The sequence below is a fragment of the Mesoplodon bidens genome, assembly GCF_964165515.1.
Source record: "Mesoplodon bidens genome assembly, chromosome: 10".
Lineage (NCBI taxonomy): Eukaryota > Metazoa > Chordata > Mammalia > Artiodactyla > Ziphiidae > Mesoplodon > Mesoplodon bidens.
In genome coordinates, this window is record NC_138172.1 from 46,766,967 (window position 1) to 46,790,835 (window position 23,869).

The window sequence follows — 23,869 nt, forward strand, 5'->3', positions numbered from 1 at the left end:
AGTTGCCCTGGGGAGCAGCTTTAAGGAGAGCTGTAAGGAGGGGCTTTCTCGGGTCTGCAGCCCGAGGCGGCAGTCTCAGGTAACCCCCGCCGAGGAGATAAACAGTGCTTCTCAGTTCCTTTGAAAACTGGAGTCTGTTATGTCACTCCTCTGCTCAGAACACCTTAAAGACTTCCCATTTCACCCAGAGTCAAAAGTGGAGTCCTCACTGTGGCCACGTGACCCTCAAGGTCGGCTCCCCCCGTTTCTTCCCTGACTTTCCCTTCCACTTTTCCCTGTCGCTGCTCAGCTCCAGCCACATGGCCCGTCAGTCACCTTCCGCCCGCCCCAGCCCAGCCTCAGGGTCCTCCTGTCTCCCAGCCCCCTGCCCTCAGGCCTCACCTTTTCCCCACCCAGCCGATCTCCTTCCCCACTTGACTCACCTCTCTGTGCAGTGGGGGTAGGAACGGTTCCCGCCTTAGGGTTAGGTGAATGAAGACCCCCTTCAGCCAGCAGCTTGAACTGTCTCAGCATGTCCTCCTTTGGAGGAGAAACACGACGCCTTCATGTTTCTGTGGGGCTGCATTGGCCTCATTTTCCTTCCTGAGGTGCTCGCTCCTCTGGAAATTTGTCCTGGGGGAACTTCTGAAATGCTGGATGCATGGGAAAACTGGGGGAAGGGCAGGCCTGTGCACGTGTGCTTTCCCGCTCGTGTCTTTAGTTGTGTTTACCTTTCAGAACGTTAGGCTTTTTGTGTTCAGGGAGTAGGCTGACTTCTAAAGGTGGGGGGTGGGGTGGTGTGTGTGTGTGTGTGTGTGTGTGTGTGTGTGTGTGTTTTCATGTTAGATTTAAAAAAAACAAATGAAAGGCCTAGGAAACGTTTCGGGGGTTGAAAACATCATAATCCGCTTGGGTGTTTTTTAAGCTTTTTATTTGTGGGAGAAGCATAAACCTGTTAAAGAAAAGGCTAGTTCACAAAACAAAATATAGTAGAACAAACTGAGTGACACGGGAAATTTGGAATCCTTTCAGTCAGAGTGCACATTGCTAAAGAGACTCAGCTCTGAATGGCCTGTGGAGTGACTGTTGTGTGTTTAAGAACTGCTGAAGGATGTGTGTCTGCTTACGTCAGGGTGCTGGCTTCATCGGCTTCATCTCTCCCTTGCGCTCCCTGAGGTGGGCCTGGTGGGGCTAGTCAACCACAGGTCCCGCTTTTTGGGGAAACCCTGCCCAGTAAGTCCTGTCATGACTCCCAGGGTGGCTGCTTGGGCAATGCTTTCACAATCACCTTAACACACAGAGTGTGGTTTACTTCTTTCAAGGACTTTGGCTTCTGTACAGCAGTCAGATCCTCACATGTTAATGTGGACTTTGGTAGACGAAGGTGGAGAGCAGACATGGCACAGGACACCCAGAGCTAGGCCAAGTTCACCAGCGGAGACTCCTGTGTGGAGCTGATGCTTCCTTACAGCTATGATGCCAATTCGTGCCCTTCACCCTTTTTCATGTCTTAGTCCCATCATTCTGTATAGCACATTTTCTGTATAATCTACCCTGTCTTTGGAAAACATTGGTGTATCTTGGCTAATTTTTATTGATTTATTAGCCCGATGGTGATGTGTTTAAAATTACATCCAGTATAGTATAAGACTAATTTAATATTTTAAAACTTTAATTCAGAATTATTTTAAACCCTGGAACCTAAGGAAAAAATTGTGGGCCCTCAGCATTTGTGGCCATGTCTGGTGAGTAGGAAAATAAGACTGAAGTGAGACCCTCTTCATAGATACACCTAAATTCTGGTGCCTGGGATGCAGTCAGGCACAGAGTAGGCACTCCAGTTTGTTGGACAAAAAATAATAGAAGGCTTGTGAATGGCTAAAAAAAGAGGGTGATGAGTTGCAGAGGACAAATGCCCTGAGTGCCTTTTCCCTTTGGAATTGGATGGGGTGATACCAAGCCTAGTCACTCCAGATGGCTCACTCACTTGTCCCTTTTGCTCAGCAGTAAGATCCTGGAGAGAGGGAACTGTGTTTGTATCTGTGTCCCATCCTCATCTCCTGGTAAACACAGCAAGCTCTTAATGTTTGTTCAAATGAATAAACATTACAGAGAGTAAGAAATGAAAATGTACGTTCTTCTGAACTTCCTTGCAAAGGTTAATCGTGGGCCCTCCATGGCTCCTCCTGATGACTTTGGTCACTTCAGTGCTCCTTTTTCTTGCCCTTCTTTTTTTTTTTTTTGCGGTACGCGGGCATCTCACTGTTGCGGCCTCTCCCGTTGCGGAGCACAGGCTCAGCGGCCATGGCTCACAGGCCCAGCCGCTCCGCGGCATGTGGGATCCTCCTGGACCGGGGCACGAACCCGTGTCCCCTGCATCGGCAGGCGGACTCTCAACCACTGCGCCACCAGGGAAGCCCCCTTTCTTGCCCTTCTATATGTGTATTTAATGAGTCCTAGACTCACCATGAGTCTGATGAAAGCTGTGGTGCCTCTGTTCGGAGAGATGCAGAGGTGCAGTTTCTGAGGTCTTTTATGGACCACTGTGAAGCCCCTTTTTAGATTTGACCTTGGGGCTGAGTAAAAAGTGGGCCCACAACTTTCTGATAGAAGCAATAAGCTCAAGCACTTTCAAAATAAACTTTGGGGCATAAAATATAGGTGTGGAATAGTGAGTGGCCTTGTTTTTTGTGTGTATCTAATTCGTTTTATATACTAGAGCTCTCATTTTCCTTGTTGTGTTTTTAGTTTCCTAGCTATGACTTGGGAAGATTGTAATAGATAATTGGAGGTAAGGTTTTAGATAGGGCTACTTCCAAAAGGAACATCAAGTCATTGCGGGTACAGTGTTCTTTTTATTTTTTAAAACCAAAATAGACTTAATCTGTAGGTATTTGGTGGGTTAGGTAAGTTTTTGTTTTTTTTTTAAACCCATTTTGTGTTAACAGAGTTTGTATGTATTAACTTTTCACTGACCTTTGGAGGTTCTTGTTACAGTTTAAAAGAGACTTAACATGGATTGGGAGCTCCAGTAGATTCAGGGAAGCCCCTCAGATGGTGTGACCCCCATGTTCCAGAGTGTGATTCCCAGTTTTGTATGCAGTGGTAATTTGTTTCTAGAGGGCTGAAACTGGTTTAACAAATTCTTAAGAGACTAATATATACAGATAGCAGTTGATTGATATATGAGACATTAAATATCAGTTCACTGTAAGCTTATATTCTTGCATCAGAGTAGCTATATTTTCCTAACCTTACCTGGTTTTCAGGGTTTTAAAAATGATGTTATACCTAAGATACTCTTTTATTTATAGTGTAATATAAGTTGATTGGGCTTAACCTTTTTCAGGAACATTTGTGATCCATTGAAACTCTGGAGGTCACATGATTCTTGTTTGAATTTCTGCCTTAGCTCTAGAAAGGGCTCTTTCCAATCTGGAATTTTAGTTCATCTATTCCTGTTGCTCCCAAGGCTTTAAAATCATGATTTCTGCAAGTTATCCTTTTGTTTCTAGTTGTTAGAGCAGGACCTTCAGTCTGCTACAACCCATTATATTCTACCTGGAAGCAGAAGATTCCTAGTGGTTTTAGGTTAGTCCTAATTCTTTTTCTCAGTCATCAGTTTACGGGTGGTGTACAGTGCCGTCTGTCTCAAGGATAGTTGTATTATCAAGTTGTCAGTAAACAGCTTGATAAAAATTTCTTGGACTTAACCATCTAGCTTCAGTATTAAAATGAACTCATCAATCAGCAGAGGCAAGAATAGGAAGAGAATTTGTGTTCCCTGACTTTCTAACCTTTGACTCTTCTGGCTGCTATCAAGGGAGTGAAGGGAGTAGCTTTTCATATGGTAAGGAAGCTTTCTGAAATTGTTCTTGTGTTACTTTATGTAGGAGAAATGAGCTTCAGAATCCTTAGCTATCAGTGTCTCCTACCAATTAGGGAAAGTACTTATTGAGCCCTTTCTTTAGATTAGTTCTTGAGTTGTCCCGAACACAGTAGAGCACCAGAAAGCAAGCAAATAAAGGCTGCTGGGATGCTGAAACGGACTGCCCTCAGCCCATGTACAACGCTCATGTATTTTGTTTACAGTTGTCATGCAGGGTCTCACTCATATCCTTATTTATTAGTTAATTTTACATAAAATTCTAGCAAGTTGAATAAGTTTATTTTTGTAGCCTTCAGCTGATAGGTAGCAAAGGGACCTCCTCGAGGCCGGCACACTGATAGCAGCAAGAGATGAGGAAGAATCAAGAAATCGTAATTGAAAACTCTTAAAAACATGATCTGCCCCTTTGTTACCTGGAGTCCAGGCTTTTATCCGGGCTTATGGGTACTTTTGGAGGTAGAACAAGATACATGCTTGCCATGGAAGCAGCTCTAAAAGGGGAATCTTAGATGGAAGATAAGGTGGAGCTATCTTTTATAAGCCAGGTGGTTGTAACATTCATTCATCTCTGTAAATGAATGAACAGAAATGAACTGTGGCAGGGCCCAGGATACCAAGGGCAGCAGTGCCCACTCTCCTGGAAATTCTCCCTTCATTGCCAACCTCTAAGGTCTTATGAGGATTACATTTCAGCACCTAGCGCAGTGCCTGGCAAATAGTGGTGCCATATACTTGCTGAACAGACACATCAGTTTCTCTTTGTGGCCCTTTAGTGTAAGGACTGATGCCCAAGGGCACCTCTGTATCTTACCATGATTCTTTAGCTGGTGATTTCAAGTGAGGTAGAAAAAAGAAGAGGCCCTAATAATTTTAAATTCCTCCATTATCAGGAGGCATCAGGGGAAGAATTATTTAATAAGTTATACTGGAATAATTAAATATTTCAAGAAGAAGGGATGATAGACCCCTACCTATGTCATATGTCACAATAAATTCCAGGTGAATTCAGGATTTGTATATGAAGAATTAAGCCTCCCCCCCACAAAAAAGTTGAATATTCATAAGATCTTGGCCTTTCTAAACAGGAATTATAAAGAAATGGTGATCGATTTGATTATACTTTATGAGTATGGTGCACATATGTTTAAAACAAAATTATGATGGAAACAAACTGGGGAAATAATTTGTAATATAGTTGATAACTATTCTTACTGTAGAAAGAGCTCTTACAAATCAATGAGAAAACTCTCCTAAAGACAAGGGAGGAGTCGATTTACAAGTCATATAAATAGCCGATAAAGAAGGAAGAGGTTAACCTTAAAGAGTAATTAGAATATTTGGGACTTAGTATAAAGCTACAGTAATCAAGACTGTATGGTATTAGCAAAAGGGTATGATCAGTGGAATAGAATAAAGAATCCATAAATAAACCCACACATATTATTGGGTAGTTTCTAATAAAGCTAACATATGACCTGGCAAACCCACTCCTAGGTATTTACCCAAGGCTAATGAAAATTTAAATTTGCGTGAGCACCTGTACACAGATGTTTTTAGTGACTTAATTCATGATGGTCTCAATCTTAAATAAACTGTGGAACACCTGTGTAAAGGGACACCACTCAGCAATAAAAAATGATGAATTATTGGCACGTGCAGCAACATGGACAGATCTCAGATGCATCAGTGAAGAAAGCCAGACTTCAGAGACTACACACTGTATGAGTCCATTTACAGGCAAGACTTTCGGGACATAAAACAGACCCGTGGTTGCCAGGGGCTGGGCTGGGAGGAGGAGTTGTTGACTGCAAAGAGGCACAGGGAACTTTCTGGAGTGATGCTCTGTATCTCTGTGTCTTGGTTGTGATAGTAGTTCTGTGACTGCATTTGTTAGAACTTGCAGAGATGTGCACTGACAATGATGAATTCTCGTGTATGTAAATTATACCTTGGAGAAATTGGGAGAAAATAATCAGGACGGTGCAAATTAAAACAAATCTATTAATATCTTTACCTATCTAATAGGCTAATATGAAAGATTGTGGTGTTGGGGAAGGGGGCGCTTCCCCCAGGCTGCTAATAGAAACTTACTGTCATTAAACATGTATTTCATAATCTGAAGAAAGTAAGCGTTAACTTTTAAATACAGGAAATGTGTGGTTATATTTGAGAGAACTCTCTAGCTAAAGTTTTAATATGAAGGAATCTAAAAGTTGTTATCCTATGTAGAACCAACCAGGTTGTGTTTATTGTAATCCCTAGAAAGATGTGTTGATTTTTTTAATGTAAGAAGATAGCTTGTATACATTTTTAAACCACATGACTGGTTTAGGCATTATGCAGGGAGAACTAACCAAAACAAACATTTCAAGAACTAATATTTTGAATTTTGAATCTTTTTATAGAAAATACACTATTTTAAAGTTTATTTCTTTGTATCCTCAAATGATAACGTTAAACTCTCTCGACAAGTTTAACATTTTAGGGAGTCTAGGGTAATGCTGTGATCCATTAAAGGACACACCTCATTTGACTTTGTATCTCTGTGCCCAGAAAGCTGTGTTTGTTGCATTTTGAAAGAGAACCCTCAAGAGTCAGCATATGCAGGTGATTTTTATTAACTGATATTGTAATGGCTTGTATATTTGTCTTATGTTAGCACACCTCAATCTTATGCAAAAGGCTCAGTGTTTTTAAAATCAATATAAGAGAACATCAGAATACTCCACTAGCTATTAAACTAAAGCATCAAGTTAGTGCAGGCTTCAGATTTATTCTTTAGTCTGCAGAGTTGGTATTGTTTGATTAGACAATTGACTTGGACATTTTAGGTTTGGTACTGAACCTGAACATTTTTACTTTCTAGATCCGAGCCAAATTGGGAAATCACTTTGCACTTGTCATATTTGTGTCATAATCATGTAAAATCACTTCTTAAAACGAAATCCAAGTCCCTGAGTGTCCACGATGAGGCAGTGCTCCCATACACCCCCTCTTTGAAAAGTGTCCACGTTGAAATTTGTAGTCGAAGAATGTACTCATGCATGTTGCCATCCTGATGGCGCTTGTTTCCACATTTAAAAAAATATTTCTCATATATGAACATTTTAGGCTTTGTGACTAGTATAATAAAATTGGACAAAAGTTAGAGACTTTTCTCATAAGCTTATAAAAGGAAGTATTTAGGTTTCATAAGGTTTTTTTTTTAATAAAAGATCTAATTTTGGAAAGGTGTGAATTTGTAACTGATTCTTGCTTCACCAGGGTATGTAGAAATCAATACTTTGAAGGATTGTTCTGAGGGTGGAAATTTCTAGGAAGCCAGAGCATCCAGACTGACTTTGGGAATATACCCAAGGTGGATGACTGTGGTGACTCTGGCTTCAGGCTCACCTTCCCCTTGAGAACCCTCAGGTTTGTCCTGAAGCAGGGAAGTAGAACTAGAGGGTGACCCAGTCAGCAGCACTACCCTGACCCCTTCCCAGGCTTCATGAGACCCAAATCCTCTCCCTAGACACTGTGGTACCGAGATACCACCAGGAAAACAGGTTATCCAGAGAGTCTGGACCCATATAACTCAGCCCTTTTTTCTTTCATCACATTCTGTAAGACTCTCAGGGGTACTTATGAAACATCAGTGAGTTCGTATTTGAGTTTTCTTAATCCTTGATGGAAATTATTTGTGCTAAAAATGAAAAGTAATTTATTTCCTTACTGTAGGTATTCATGCTATGGGCAGATTGGTCTATGAAGCCATTAAGGGAACCCTGCGGAACCGAATGCCCCCAGAGCACAGGCTAAGAGTCACAGGCTCAGTGACTAGAGAACGTGTCTAGACTTTTTTTTTTTAATATCTTTTACATTCCTATAAAGAGGTTTCTGCTTATTCAATTAAAGTATGTACACATCAGAATATTAAGCACAGCTAATTTCTAATTACTTTTTTTACAAGTAATAAATGAATGTTGTAAGATAATTCAAATAATACAGAAATATATTTAATAAAAAGTATAAAATCCCTTTTGCTTTCTCTCGCCAGTCCTACTCCTGTATCTAGAGGTGTGACCATTTATGATCCTTGCAGACTCTGCAGTGATACATGTAGCACTGTTTGCCCAGACACCCTGTCAGCCTCTCAGAAAGTATCAGATAGGTAGTGGTGTCCACATTTTAAAGAAGAGAAAACTAAGATGCGAAGAAGTTGGGTGACTTGGCCAAGAATACATAGCTAATTAAATGCCCAAGGTAGGGTTTGAACCTAGGTCTCTGACGCTTTAGCCCAGGCATGCTCTTTTCCTTAGGCTATACTGAAAGAAATCACACAACTATTAGGTTTTAGCTTGTCTTATCTTTCCTTCTTCATCTGTGAAGTTCACTTCCTAACTGGTATCAAAATCAGACTCGTAAAGTGACTTATGAAAGAATGCCGAGTTGGAAGAGTGTCTGCTGCTTGTCTGGTTTGGATTTGTGTGAACGTGTATAGTCCCACAGTGTGTGACTGATAACCTTTGACTTCTTGAACTTCTACCTGTTTTTGTGTGACTTAAAAAAACAAGTTTGCATAAGGCCTTAAACAGCTGTCACTGCAGCTTGTCCTCATTGACCTCCACACCCCCCCACTGTACCCCGAGCCCTTCTTAGTCTCCTTTCCCTCTCACCAGCTGCTCACTGCCTCTGTACCTCAAACCTCCACTTCATCTGCCTCCTGGGGGCTCTACCTAAACAGCATTTGTGGAAGTACTACTTTGTTTTTAGTTTCACGCTCACTCCATTCAGCAGACCTCTGTCGAGCAGGACTGCCTGGGTGCAGGAGACACACTCTGCACTCAAGGAGCTCTGAGCAGTGGAGGAGGACAGGAGAACATCTGTAGTTACAGCTTGCTGTGGTGATGCTGAAATCACCAGCTCGCCCAGCTCCCCAGGTTGGAGGGCAGTGTGGGGAGACCTCAGGCAACGTGAGGGTCAGTGGTGGAAACTGCTGTGTCTAAGCACATACTGGAGTTGGCACGATCTCCCTGACGTGGAAGTCAGAGGACCCACAGAGTGTAGAGTCTGGGAGGTCTCCCTAGTTTTGATTGGGTGGGTGAAGGTGTCATTAACCAAGTTAGAATACAAATGAGGACAAATAGGTTTGGGTAAAAGATGATAAGCTTTGTTTGGGCAGCACTGAATTTTGAAGTCCCCAAGGCGCATTTAGGTGGATTCAGGTCTGGGAAAGAAGTTTTGTCAAGTAGGTATGAGATGTCGACATTCATTCTCACTCTTTTCTTTAAAGAGAAGAAGTGATTCCTTGTTAAATAATACAACTTTGCTTCCAACTGGAGTGTTGATAAAACCAGAAATAATAGAGCTATCCTAAGACATTCCCACATTCTTCATTCCTTTTCTGCCTCAGTCTTACACTGTTAGTTCAAGTGACCAGACAGTTTTCTACTTTCAGAACGGTCTCTAGTTATGTCCCGTAGAAGCAGCCACTGATCTTGTTCAGAACAAGAAAGAATCCTTGAAAACCAGAGCTCTAGGTGATTTTGAATGCAGATGAGTAGTTCTTACTATGTAGATAGGAATTCACATCAGTGGACCATAGAGATTAGGTTTCTGAATATCATACAAGAAACAGAGGCTCGAGGTTTTGTTACAGAACTCCTGGGACCTACACACTTCTGCAACAGTACTTGCTATTCTAAGAAAACATTCCCTTTAACATTAGTATTGGGTCATATGTCAGTTGCTAGTGACCGTAGTTGGAACTGCAAAGTGATTGCACAAATCCTGCCAGTTTGTGAGTGGTGTTATAAAAGGTGCTGGTCCCTAGCTCATCTGTAGTGGTTTTAGAACATTCTATCCCTGTTGCTTGTTTCATGACTCATGGCTACACTGATAAAAGAAAACCGGAGGGAAAAAAATAGAGGGTTCTACTTAAAATCTTTCTTCTGGTCTTCCCATTTTTATTACTTTCTAAACCCTGTTTGTTCTTTTGCTGTCTAGATAATTCACTTCAGAAATTATTTTTCAGAAAACCTTTCAGTAGTTGTGACATTTTCGTGCCACACCCTTTGGCAATTACTTTTCCTCAAAGTAATCACTCTTTTATTCTGTTTTGTTTTCATTTTGATCTTTTGTTAGCCTGCCTAAATGAACTTAGTAATATAAACTCCACCTCCAACCCTAGAGATAGCATAATTCAATTGTATTATGATGAATTGACCTACTGAATCTTAGCAGATGAGACTTCAGTGCTCATTCTTGTGATCTTATTTCTGGCTACCTTGAGAGCCAGTAAGGGGACCAGTAATTCCCACCCTTTATACTAACAAAGACTTCGTTATCTTTCTACTCCTTCCCCTTCCATGAGTTGGAAGATTTTTTTTTTTTAACCAAAGGAACTGTATTTATGAAGTGATATTTTCTTTTTCTATTATTAACCAAGGGTTTGTAGCTGGGTCTGAAATAAAAACATATGCTTCAGGTAGTATCAGCATTAAGTTTGGTTTTTCAGATGGTTGATGGACCTTTAGTATGAATAGACAATTCCACTGACTTTTTTTTTTTTTTTTTTTACGGTACGTGGGCCCCTCACTGTTGTGGTCTCTCCCGTTGCGGAGCACAGGCTCCGGACGCACAGGCTCAGCGGCCATGGCTCATGGGCCTAGCCGCTCCGCGGCATGTGGGATCTTCCCGGACCGGGGCATGAACCCGTGTCCCCTGCATCAGCAGGCGGACTCTCAACCACTGCGCCACCAGGGAAGCCCCCACTGACATTTTTTTTAATGAAAATAATGTAAAGTCCCCGTTGCATGCTCTTTCTCTAACTTTCCCTACTCATCCCCCCCCTGCGCCCCCCCCCAATTACAGACTTGGTGGATCCCTTGTGGTCCTAGGATCTCAAGCTTAGGCTATGATCTACACCTTGGGAGTCTGTAGTTTTATTAGCAAGTTATTTTTTTTTATGGAAAAGGTAATTTAAAATATCCACTAAAATGAATTTTTATTAAGTACCCCCTCCCTCCCCTATTTTGGGTGAAATATCATAGATAATCTTTCTTGACTCCATTCTTAGTCCTGTAACACCAGATGTGTAGTCCTGGGGACCAAACTCCTGAGTTATCACCTTTTTTTTTTTTTTTTTTTTTTTAACCTGAATTACTAAAAGGCCTTCCTTGTTCCTCCTGCCTCCCCCCAGTCTCTTAGTTTTTCTTCACTGTGTTGGCTTTGTGCCTTCTTGAGCTTACCTGCTTTCTGTTTGTTACCTGCTGTCTGTTTCCCACAGTGAATTAGGAGCCCCAGAAGGGCAAGGGTGTCTCATTTTTTGTGTTCACTGTGCCTAGACAGAGCCTGGCACAGGTGAACAAGAGCGGGGCGGCAGGGCAGCAGCTTCCTTGGGAATGCTTTCTGTGTGCAGGTCTCTGTCCTGAATACTTAACCATGGATTCGATTCTTATCCATTTAATGCCTACAGCAGCTTTAAGAGGAAGTAACTATTCTCATTTTCAATATGGGAGACATATTTTCAATAACTTGGTTAAAGTCATACTTTGTGTTTGTTTAGTGACTGTTTTTATCTCTTTCCTTTGGCCCCTAGGATGGAAAAGTTAATGATTCAAAGACAAAAAGTAGAGCAAGAAGAGAAATAAAAAGTCTGGAAAATAAGTAAATGGAATAAATGGTCCCTTGAATAATGTCGTGTCCGTGAGAGGGTTATTTGCCCTTTCCAAAACTTTACCCCCTCAGTTACACTGCCGTTCTTCTCCAGTTTACATGCTTCAAATCATGTCGTTTAGCTTTGGAAACTACTTGCCATAGAATTGTATTTCTGAGTTTCTCAAATTGTAAACATTTCCATGTTCAGAAATTATTTGAGCCCTAACTGAAAACAGTGGAAACTGTATATATTTATGTTGTTTTTCTTTTCTACTCTTCTAACCATGCATCAGTTCCTAACAGAGTGTGTTAGTTTGCTTGGGCAAATGATCTGGAAGAGAACATTTCCAAATAATTGGACTTCCTTGTTGCTGTTGAGGTTAATATTTAACAGGAAAAGAAAGTTTCTTAAACCAAATTAGAATTTGGGGTAATTATTAGTTGATATTTATTTTATTTGTTGTATTTTTAAATCATCGGTTTTGTATAATTGTACTGTCAGGTATCATCTCCAGTTTAGCATAGAGAAAAAGTAAAAAACCAAACTAGTTTATCCGCAGAGTATGAGATGGTAGAAGAAATAATGTTAGCCAAACTCATAAAAATTATTGTGTTTTTAGGATTTATATGGAAAGATGAATTTATTATATCTCAAATGTATATGTATTAATGGTTAGGTTTGGTTACAGTAGTAGCATTAGGCATTGTCAATATTGTAACAACAGAAGAAAGTTTTTATTTTAACTATCCCGATTTTTATGATTATGCATTTTTATTGTAAGCCATTTAAAATCCCCTCTTTCTTTGGGATTATTATATATATATAATTATATGTTATATGCATATATATATTAATGTTTATATTATAAACAGAAACGTCCCTCCTTGTGTAATGAACATAAGTGAAAAGGTGGGTTTACTTTACAGTTAATTTCTAGATTATGACTTTTGTAAAATGAAGGACACATGCATTAAAGGGAGAATAATTGTAATTGCCAGTTGTTCACAGTGGTGGCTTGGGAGTTGGAGCAGGTGACCAGAAATAGCAGGTTCACGTTGTACAAAGAGAGTTTAAGTTAAACATCAACTCTATAAGTTTCCTTTTAAAAATCTTAATAAGTTATTCCTAGAATTGGGGTTATAAATTCTTCTCACTGAATATTTAAAAAAACAGGTGCAACTAACCACCATTACTGAGATTGTTTGACTTTGAATGGGGATGGCCCTCTGGATTCCAAAATGAAGATGAAGAAATGTGGGTCAATGAATGGAGTGGAGCCCTGAGACGCCTTGCTGTCCTGGGGCAGTAAGATAATTCATGCATCCAACAAGTAATGCCAGGCAGCCTCTTGGGGACACTGCAGAGCCAAGAGTTTGAACTGAGTGATCCTCAGGTCCATTTCGTTCTCATTTATATAAATGTTTTAATTTTAGTGGATTTCCCCATCTCCTTCACTAATTTCTATTGGAGCATCCTTAGTAAAATTTATTGTATATATAAAAAAATCACAGTGTGTGTAACTTTTGGGTTTCTGCCTTTATTGCCCTCTGTTTAATCTGGACCAAGGAAAAGATATTTTATTAACAAGTTTTAATTCTCATGGAACCTACAGAATTTTGGGTGTTTAAGCTTAAATGAAAAGAGAGGTTGAGTGTTAACAGATGTGGTGACAAAGGCCTTGTGGCCTGCCCTTTAGTCTCTTCTAAGCCTTTCATGGTCTAGAAAGCTTCTTGAATTGATGTCGTGTTACATGCATGTTCATATAATCATGTCTATACTTTAGTTTCTGGAATGAATGAATGAATGACTTGTGATGGCCTTCCTAAATTGAGTCATTATTTTTCCATCTGAGTGATGGCTTTGTTTTTTATTTAGTGGCAAGAAGTAGGGAGTTATGTGTTATTATAGGGGTTAGGGTTGAGAGGGTCTTCAGATGTCAGCTAGTCCAGCTTTTCAACCAGTACAGGAGTGCCTTATGCAGGAGATTAGACTGATGGTTACCCAGCCTTTGCTGGAATACTTATAGTGATGGGAAACTTACTACCTTTTCCAGTGTTATCATGGTTTTATTAAGTAGCATCTGCTGTTTAAGTCAAAGTGTGCCTTCAGGTTACTATACCTTCAGTCCTAGTTATTTCCTCTGAAGTAATACATAATCAGTCTTCTTCCTCATTGACATCCCAGCCCAGGAATATTTTTCTCCTCTCTGAGCTTTAATTTTCTTGTCTGTAACATGATTTGGTTACCTGACAAGGATCGAGGTTTTAGAACAACCTGGACAATCGTGACCTTAGGCAAAACCTTTTTCATGTCTCAGAGTATTAGTATCTTAGTTTTATCTCTGGTGTATAATATAATGGGAAAAATGGCAGTGTGTGTCCATTGGTTTGAGAACCTTGATAGGTACTTTCCAGTTGATGTTCTTGCCATTAATAAATGAATTAATTCATTTTTTCATTTTAACATTTATTGACCATTCCCTGTGTGCCTGGCACTTGCTTGGGTCTTAAGTGAATATAAAAACAGAGAATACAACAGATACCTTCCCTACCTGACTGAGGCTTAAGTTCTCTCCCCTGGATCTTTTTACTTTGAGGTATAAAGCTTTTCTAAAATTTTGTTTTATGCTTTAAAAAAAATTTTATTTTATGTTGGAGTAAAGTTGATTTACAATGTGTTAGTTTGAGGTATGCAGCAAAGTGATTTAGTTATACATATACCTATATCAGTTCTTTTTTCAGATTCTTTTCCCACATAGGTTATTACAGAGTATTGAGTAGAGTTCCCTGTGCTATACAGTAGGTCTTTTTGATTATCTCTTTTATATATAGTAGTATGTATATGTTAATCCTAACCTCCTAATTTATCCCTTCCCTGACCTTTCCCCTTTGGTAACCATAGGTTTGTTTTCTAAGTCTGTGAGTCTGTTTCTGTTTTGTAAATAAGTTCATTTGTATCATTTTTTAGATTTCACATAAAAGTGATATCATATGATATTTGTCTTTGTCTGACTTCACTTAGTGTGATCATCTCTAGGTCCATCTGTGTTGCTGCAAATGGCATTATTTCATTCTTTTTTATGGCTGAGTAATATTCCATTGTATATATGTACCACATCTTCTTCTTTCATCTGTTGATGGCCATTTAGGCTGCTTCCATGTCTTGGCTATTGTATATAGTGCTGCAAAGAACATGGGGTTGCATGTATCTTTTCGAAGTATGGTTTTCTCCAGATATATGCCCAGGAGTGGGGTTGCTGGATCATATGGTATCTCTATTTTTAGTTTTTTAAAGAACCTCCATACTATTCTCCATAGTGGCTGTACCAATTTACATTCCCACCAGCAGTGTAGGAGGGTTCTAGGAGTGTTCCCCTTTTTCCACACCCTCTCCAGCATTTATTGTTTGTAGACTTTAAAAATTTTTATTTATTTATTTATTTGGCTGCACCAGGTGTTAGTTGTGGCACGCAGGATCTTCATCTTCATTGCCACACGCAGGATCTTTGTTTCGGCATGAGGGATCTTTTAGTTGCGGCACGTGGGATCTTTAATTGTGGCATGCGGGATCTTTAGTTGTGGCATGCGGGATCTTTAGTTGTGGCATGTGGGATCTAGTTCCCTGACCAGGGATTGAACCCAGGCTCCCTATGTTGGGAGAACAAAGTCTCAGCCACTGGACCACCAGGGAAGTCCCCTATCGTTTGTAGACTTTTTGATGATGGCCATTCTGACCCGTGTGAGGTGATACCTCATTGTAGTTTTGATTTGCATTTCTCTAATAATTAGTGATGTTGAGCATCTTTTCATGTGTCTCTTGGCCATCTGTATGTCTTCTTTGGAGAAATGTCTATTTAGATCTTCTGTGCATTTTTTTTTTTTTTCGGTATGTGGGCCTCTCACTGTTGTGGCCTCTCCCGTTGCGGAGACAGGCTCCGTACGCACAGGCTCAACGGCCATGGCTCACGGGCCCAGCCGCTCCGCCCAGCCGCTCCGTGGCATGTGGGATCTTCCCGGACCGGGACACGAACCCGTGTCCCCTGCATTGGCAGGCAGACTCTCAACCACTGCGCCACCAGGGAAGCCCTCTGTGCATATTTTGATTGGGTTGTTTGTTTTTTTGATACTGAGCTGCATGAGCTGATTGTATATTTTGGAGATTAATCCCTTGTTGGTCACATCGTTTGCAAATATTTTCTCCCATTCTGTGGGTTGCGTTGTATTTTGTTTATGGTTTCCTTTGCTGTGCAAAAACCTTTGAGTTCAGTTAGGTCCCATTTGTTTATTTTTATTTTCATTACTGTAGGAAGTTGATCCAAAAAGATATTCCTGAAATTTATGTCAAAGAGTGTTCAGCCTATGTTTTCTTCTAAGAGTTGGATAGTGTCTGGCCTTACATTTGGGTCTTTAATCCATTTTGAGTTTATTTTTGTGTATCGTGTTAGAGAGTCTTCTAATTTCGATCTTTTACATGTAGCTGTCCAGTTTTCCCAGCACCACTTATTGAAGAGGCTGTCTTTTCCCCATTGTATATTCTTGCCTCCTTCATCATAGAGTTTATTTCTGGGCTTTCTATATCCTGTTCCACTGATCTGTAAGTCTGTCTCTGTGCCAGTGCCATACTGTCTTGATTATTGTAACTTTATAGTATAGTCTGAAGCCAGGGAGCCTGATTCCTCCAGCTCTGTTTTTCTTTCTCAAGATTGCTTTGGCTATTCAGGATCTTTTGTGTTTCCATATAAATTTTAAGATTTTTTGTTCTAGATCTGAAAAAATGCCACTGGTGATTTATTTCATAGGGGTTGCCTTGAATCTGTAGATTACCTTGGATCGTATAGCCTTTTTTTTTTTTTTTCGTTACGTGGGCCTCTCACTATTGAGGCCTCTCCCGTTGCGGAGCACAGGCTTTGGACGCACAGGCTCAGTGGCCATGGCTCACGGGCCTAGCCGCTCCGTGGCATGTGGGATCTTCCCGGACCAGGGCACCAACCTGTGTCCCCTGCATCGGCAGGTGGACTCTCAACGACTGCGCCACCAGGGAAGCCCTGTATAGTCATTCTGACAATATTGTTCTTGCAGTCCAAGAACATGGTGTATCTTTCCATCTGTTTGTGTCACCTTTGATCTCTTTCATCAGTGTCTTACAGTTTTTGGAGTATAGGTCTTTTGCCTCCTTAGGTAGGTTTATTCCTAGGTGTTTTATTCTTTTTGATGCGATGGTAAATGGGATTGTTTCCTTAATTTCTCTTTCTGCTCTTTTGTTGTTAGTGTATAGAAATGCAGCAGATTTCTGTGTTAATTTAGTATCTTGTAACTTTACCAGATTCATTGATTAGCTCTAGTAGTTTTCTGGTAGCATCTTTAGGATTTTCTATGTATAGTATCATGTCATCTGCAAACAGTGACAGTTTTACTTCTTCTTTTCCAAATTGTATTCCCTTTATTTCTTTTTCTTCTCTGATTGCCGTGGCTAGGACTTCCAAAACTATGTTGAATAAAAGTGGTGAGAGTGGACATCCTTGTCTTGTTCCTGATCTTAGAGGAAATACTTTCAGCTTTTCACTGTTGAGAATGATGTTTGCTGTGGGTTTGTCATATATAGCCTCTATTATGTTGAGGTAGGTTCCCTCTATGCCCACTTTCTGGAGAGTTTTTATGATAAATGGGTGTTGAATTTTGTGAAAAGCTTCAAGTCAAAAGGTTTTTTGACTCTTCAAAATAAAATAATCTTGTTAGTCTACTTTTACTCCTCTGAGTGTTTTTTTGTTTTCTAACTAATTCACTATTTAACAGTATGTCTTTGATTTGTAGATATATGGAGTCTGGGAGTGATTCTTTTCATGTTGGTGTGTGGGCAGCCACCATTTCAAGAGGCCAATGACAGTGAAACATTGACAATGATCATGGATTGCAAATATACAGTACCATCCCACGTATCTAAAGGGTGTAAAGAGTAAGTAAAAGAAAAAAAAAGTATGTGGGTATCTTTGTTCATTTTAATTTTTGAACCCAATATTTCTGCTCTTGTTAAGTATGTTTTGGGGAGTTAACCATAGAATATGATTGAAATTTAATATTGGAGTACAAAATGTATTAGTCTATTTTTCAAATATGCCAGTTTTCAAGAAACCCATTATATGCCTCTTCAGCCTCCAGGAGAAGTGGGTTACTTTCACTTGAAGAATTACCATAAGAACTACTTTCTCTTTTTGCACCTGGAATTATTTGACATTCCAGAGAAGAGTTAGGGAATTTTCTTTCCTGAAATAGACCATCAACACACCATTTTAGGATTTACATAGCATGCCTCATAATTTATTCATGTACTTCTCTCCCCAGTTGACTGAAGAGCTCTATTTTGGTTCATGTGACTATGGGAAGAAATATATGCAAGCTGATTACTTGGAATTTGAAGTATTATATATATAGTACTGTGATACGTGTAGTGATAAATTCATAATGGAGTAAAAGAACCGTTGGAAGTTCAGTATTTCTTTGATATTGTGGTGATATTTTAAAATAAGGTCACCTGAGATGATAGCTACTTAAAGGATTTTGTTAGAGTAATAAAGTTTTTAGTTTCTCCCATCAGCTGATAAGAAGGAAATCTGAGCTTGAGGGACCTTTTCTCTGAGTGGATCCCCATCTTAGGCCATAGTTAAGAATTTAGGAATTCCAACTCTCTGGATTCAGCTACTGGTTTCTCAGTTTACTAATGATGTGAGAATGGTGGAACCTACCTTACAGGGTTATTGTGAAAATTAAATGAATTAGTGTATATAAAGCTTGTAGCTCAGTCTTTAGCACATAAGTAGCACTCAAAATGAATATTGATTATTCTCCTCCTCCTCCTCCTCCTTATACCCTTGCTATTATTATTCACTACCCCAGGAGGCAGGCTGCTCTCTGTGGGTATATGTTGTGTGCATGTTAGATGTTTGTAATTCAAGGAGTATCTCCATAGCCCCTTCTGAAAAAACTAAAACAGAGTAACTTATTTTTATATTGACATTTATCATTCAAAAGAATGGATAAAATGTGTATGTAATAAAATGAACCCATTATCCAGCTTACAATAAAGAACGGTTCTAATATTTTAGAAGCCTCTTCTTGGTGTCTCCCTCCTAGAGGGATTATCTTTGATAATCATAGGACCATTCAGTTTCTACTTTTTCCTACTTTTTCCTTTTTCCTGTCAGTTTTGCTAAGTTTTGTTTCTTAAGGAGCTTGTGCATTTTATCTAAATTTTCAAATTTATTGGCCTCAAGTATTTATAATATTCTCTAATTATATTTTTAAAGCCTATGAATTAGTGGAGTTGTTACCCTTTTTCATTCTCATACTGATTTTTTTGCCTTCTCTCTTTTTGCATTCTCTATTTTTGTCTTGATCAGTCTTACACGAGGTTTGTTCATTTTAATCTTTTTCAAAGAACTATCTTTTGTCTTTATTAATTTACTATTATATATTTTGTTTTATGCTATTGATATTCTTTTGTTTGTATTATTTCCTTCTGCCTACTTAATGGGCTAATTCTTTTGTTCTTTTTCTTATGTGGGGTTTCAGATAATAAATTTTCCTTTTCTAAGGCAGTAGTTAAGGCTATAAATTGCCTCTTAGTACCATTTCAGCTGCCTCCCATTAGTTTTGATTAATAGTCTTGTTATTCAGCTCTGATTATTTTATAGGTTCCATGTGTTTATTTAACCTGTTACTTTCAGAGGGATATTTTAAATTTCCAAATGTGTAGCTTTACTAATTAACTTTTTGTTATTCATTTCTAACTTAATTGCATTGTGATCCAAGAATATAGTCTATATGTTACTAGTTTTTTTTAAATTGGTAAGGCTTCCTATGGCTTAGCATGGAGTCAATATTTGTAAATAATCCTTTTGTTCTGGAAAAGAATGTATGTTTTCTAATTGTTGGGGTTATAGTTCTGTGTAAATCCTTAAGACTAAGCTTGTTTATTATGATGTTTAAAATTACTTCTGAGTCTTTTGACTGCTTGATCTATCACTACTGAGATATTCTTCCACTACATGGAAGTATATTATAGGCAAAAAAAAATAGTGATTACTCCCATTAATACAACATTGTAAATGTATTTTTCTTATTCTTGAAAGTCCCTCAGTGTTTGCTTTGGGTGTTTTGGGGGAATGTTATTAGGTCCAAACAAGTTGAAAACTGTTGTGTCTTGCTGGTGAATTGAACCTTTGTATCACTATTTATCTCTAATAATGCTCTGGGCTTTAAAGTCAGTCTATGTTGTCTAGTTTTAGCTAACCACTCCAGTTGTCTTTTGGTTAGCATTTATGTGCTATATAGGTTTCCATTCTTTTACTTTAAATCTTTTATTGTCTTGTTTTTAGGTACATCTTTTTTTAACAGTTGGGAGCTGGATTTTTGATTAATCCCATCTGACCAATGCTCCCATCTGAGCATTGTCTTTTAATTGGAGAGTTTATTCCATTTGTTTTTATTGTGTTCACTGGTAGAAGTAGATGTATTTGACGTCTTTGCATTCTGATTTTGCCATCATGTCTTTTAGTTCTTGCAGTGGTACCTTGTTTCCTTTGTATTTTTTGACTGCGAGGTCAGATTTCTTATAAAATTATGTGGCAGTTCTTTTAAGTTACATTCCCTAGAGAAACAGTTTGCATTTGCTTCTCTACTAGTTGCCCAAGGGCACGTCCAGCCTGAAACCTCTTAAAATTAACTTTTTCACTATGTGTACCATATAGATATACTATCATTAATTTGGACCCCAAACTTGTGAGAGGACCAGCTTGTAGTTAGAATTTCTTAGAAGAAATTCCCCCATCTCACCTCCACGGTACTGTTGAGGCAGGCAAGTTTCCCTCTTGACATCTTAGCGGTAGGTTTGCTTCTTCTCGTTCATCTTCACACTGAAGCTGGGGTCCCAGTTCTTTGCAAGGGTTCTAGTTGCAGCCCCCACTTTCAGTAGGCTGTACATGTTATATTCTGGTGATATTCTGTTTCGTGTACTCAGTGTGGAAACAGAAAAAAGCAGAAACAATCAGGCCAAGGCCATCTTTGTCATTTGCTCCTAAGAGTCTTGCTTTTACTCTGTTTTTACCTGCTGAGTAGTTCGTCCATCCATGTTTCTGTCTGCCCTCCCTCCCTTCCTTCCTGCCAACACAATGCCTTTAAACAAAATATATGTCTAAAAATATATGTCATTTTGGTTGCTTTCATCAGGATGGTCATTCATTCCTCTGGAAACAGAAGTTGGCTTATGCACCCTATTCTGTATGTTGTCGCTGATCATTGTATCTGATTCCAGTATGCCACTATGCCACAGTTAATTCAAGGACAGATGTTGGTACCTAGAGTTAATTCTAGATGATAGGAAACTGCATTTGTGTGTTTGGCTTGTCAGTATATCTGGTGGTTGTGATTTTTTATTTTATGAATCTGATGGCACTTTCTTTATTCCCATCTGCCCCACTATCACCTCTAGTGGACGTAATGAAATTGATGGTATAAGTTTAGGAAACAATTCTGATAAATACAGTAACCCACCATTACTAATCCCTGATAGCAGTTTGCTTTAACAATGGACTTACCTTCCTTTCCAGCCTGATCACAAGGATGCTACAGAGAGATCCCAAGAGAAGGGCCTCTTTAGAAGAGATTGAAAACCATCCTTGGCTTCAGGGAGTGGACCCTTCCCCAGCCACGAAGTATAACATCCCCCTCGTGTCATATAAAAACCTCTCGGAAGAGGAGCACAACAGCATCATTCAGCGCATGGTGCTCGGGGACATAGCGGATCGGGATGCCATTGTTGAGTATGTCGGCGCTTATCAGTACAGGGGCCGTGGGCTTAGGGTTCTTGGGATGGGCTCTTTTCTTAACGCGTCGGGGCTTGTGGATACTGTGTCATGGATAGGGTTGCCAGTTGGCAGGGGTTATGTCATTTATCCCTAGAGTTTCTGGCCCAGTGCCTGGTTCATAGGTTTTGTTGGTCTTTTGTTTTTATTTTTGTACTAGTGAACAGTGAGTCCTGTGGCCTTTCTCCCTTCTTACAGAAGTGGATTGGAATAGACTGTTTTATATCCCAGTACATGCCTTGTCCATTGCTGTATCCTCTTAATTCTTGGGTCTCCCTCTGGTCTCCATAAGGAAGCAGGGACACTCAAGGGGGCGACACCACAATTCCTCAAAATCAGGGGTTGCTATATGCGTCCAGTCACACATTTTTGTAAATAGAGTTGCAGTGGCCCACAGCTGAGCCCATCTGTTTACATGTTGTCCATGGCAGCATTGTGCTGCAGTATCAGCGTCATTGAGAGATGGGCCACATTACCTACAAAACACAAAATATTTACTGTCTGGCTGTTTAGAGCCCTTGCTGCAGTAACCTGGAACCCACGAGATGCCCAGGTTGTTAGTTACATTTTTTAAAACCAAAGACAGTGTTTTATAACCTAAGAAGTTTGGAATCAAGGATAATATAAAGATGCAGTTGCTTTAACAATGATATGATTCATTTCTGTAAGAGGTCCTGTCTGTAAAAATACGAAGCGTTTCCACGAATGAAAAGTCAAAAGTTATTTAACCCCATTGAATGAAATAGTTGGCTATGATGGAAAGAGGATATACTCTGGGGGGCAAAAAAGAGGTTCCCATCAGGAGGGCCACTCTGGCCTGGCTGAGTGATCTGACCCAGGTACCTGTCCTCGGGGGAGAGGAGGCTGCACGCTGGACTTACCTCTGCAGCGTGGCAGACTGTCCCACGTGGCATCTGGGGGTCTGGTCCCTGAGAAGGGTGGTGTCTGTGTAAAGGACATGTATCTTTAGGGTACGCTGGAAAGAAGGGTTTACAAAACTAATCATCATTTTGGTTTCAGTACAGATTTCTTCAGGTTTCTGAGTGCATTCTCAGTTTCCACAGATTGACCTAAAGAAACAGAAGTGCAGGACACTTGCTCTTTCTGCCAAGGATGACACTCTAGGAATGTGTGGAAAATGATTTTTCACTTTTGAGTGAATAAAAAAGGCTATTTGCTTCGCCCTGAATTGGCTTAATATTTTTAAATGTAAATACATGCAGTGGTGTAGTATAGAACTATTTAATTCATGTAATTCAATTATCAATCCAGAAGGAGAGGTGATGCCTCAGGTGATGCCCTGAGCCCGAGTCCTCCCAGCTGGTCTCAGGCAGGTCTTTCTTGCTGCCCACAGTACGAGCAGCTCCTCACTGAAGGGTGATTCCTGAGTTCATAGACACATTTGTTGGTCCCCTTAACACAAGCCCACAGCTCTACCCAGTGCTCAGCTGAGGAAAGGACTCTGAGAAGTCATTATGGCCCCGAATTTCACCTCGGGCTCTTCCTTTAGGACCTCTCACCTCAGCCCCACTTGCCCCCATTAGCTGAGGCCCCACCGCCCGTTTTGTGAGGAGAGACTCCTGTATTGTTTCCTTCCGAAGTGTTCATTGCGTATGTTCGCTAACTACAGAAAGGTCCTGAAAAGCATAATTACATATTTCTGGGCCTTGTGGATCCTCTGTGGCATTCCTCCTGTGTCCCACTACCGGCCAGCTGCAGGAGGGCAGGCAGGCTGTGTGCCCCAGCACAGTGCCGGCCAGACTGCGGACTCAGCATTACTTTTGAGGTGGATGAATGAACGCGTAGATTTTATTCAAAGAAGAGGCTAATGACATGCTTTCAATATATTAATAATTCATTCATGTCGGAAAATGCCAATAAATACAAAGAGTATAAAAATAAAAGCTTTTTCTAATTTTTCTGATTGATACTAGTGTTTCAGTGTACATTCATATAACTCATTTCATAGTTCTGCTGGAAGCAAGTAAACCAGTGTAATGGAAATAAACACTGACACATTAAATTTTTGGATAATGTGTACATTCTTGGAAACTTCATTATTTTATGCATCTAAAACCAACATCCAGCTCAGCTGCCATCAGCATTTTGGATTTTTCTTACTAATTGAACATTTTTATGCAGTTGTGTCTTAGAATTTTAAGAATGATCTACTAGGTTTTCTTCTTATTTGTGTGTGTGTGTTGGGTTTTTTTTTCCGTATAATTTTAAAGATTCCAGGTCATTGGAATTTATTTGCTTGTACTTAAAAAAAAAAAAAATCCAGTTCTGCTTGTGAAAAAACAAATCTGCAAATGTGGCTTATATTCATTCTTATTTCCTCAGAGCCCTGGAAACCAACAGGTATAACCACATCACAGCCACTTACTTCTTGCTTGCTGAAAGGATCCTGAGGGAAAAGCAAGAGAAAGAAATACAGACCAGGTCTGCAAGCCCTAGCAATATCAAGGCCCAGTTTAGGTGAGAAAAAAATCTTCACTGATTT

At 39.8% G+C, this 23,869-nt stretch overlaps 1 protein-coding gene across 4 annotated transcripts in view; it reads left to right on the plus strand.

Annotated features, from left to right (window-relative positions):
- SNRK (SNF related kinase) overlaps positions 1-23,869 on the plus strand; it is a 60,581-nt gene that overhangs the window by 30,998 nt on the left and 5,714 nt on the right. For all 4 annotated transcript variants that reach the window (XM_081246953.1, XM_081246954.1, XM_081246956.1 and 1 more), the window contains 3 exons: positions 17,321-17,462; positions 21,112-21,324; positions 23,710-23,844. In XM_081246953.1, the coding sequence (XP_081103079.1) occupies positions 17,321-17,462; positions 21,112-21,324; positions 23,710-23,844 (490 nt within the window). The remainder of the gene's footprint in view (positions 1-17,320; positions 17,463-21,111; positions 21,325-23,709; positions 23,845-23,869) is intronic.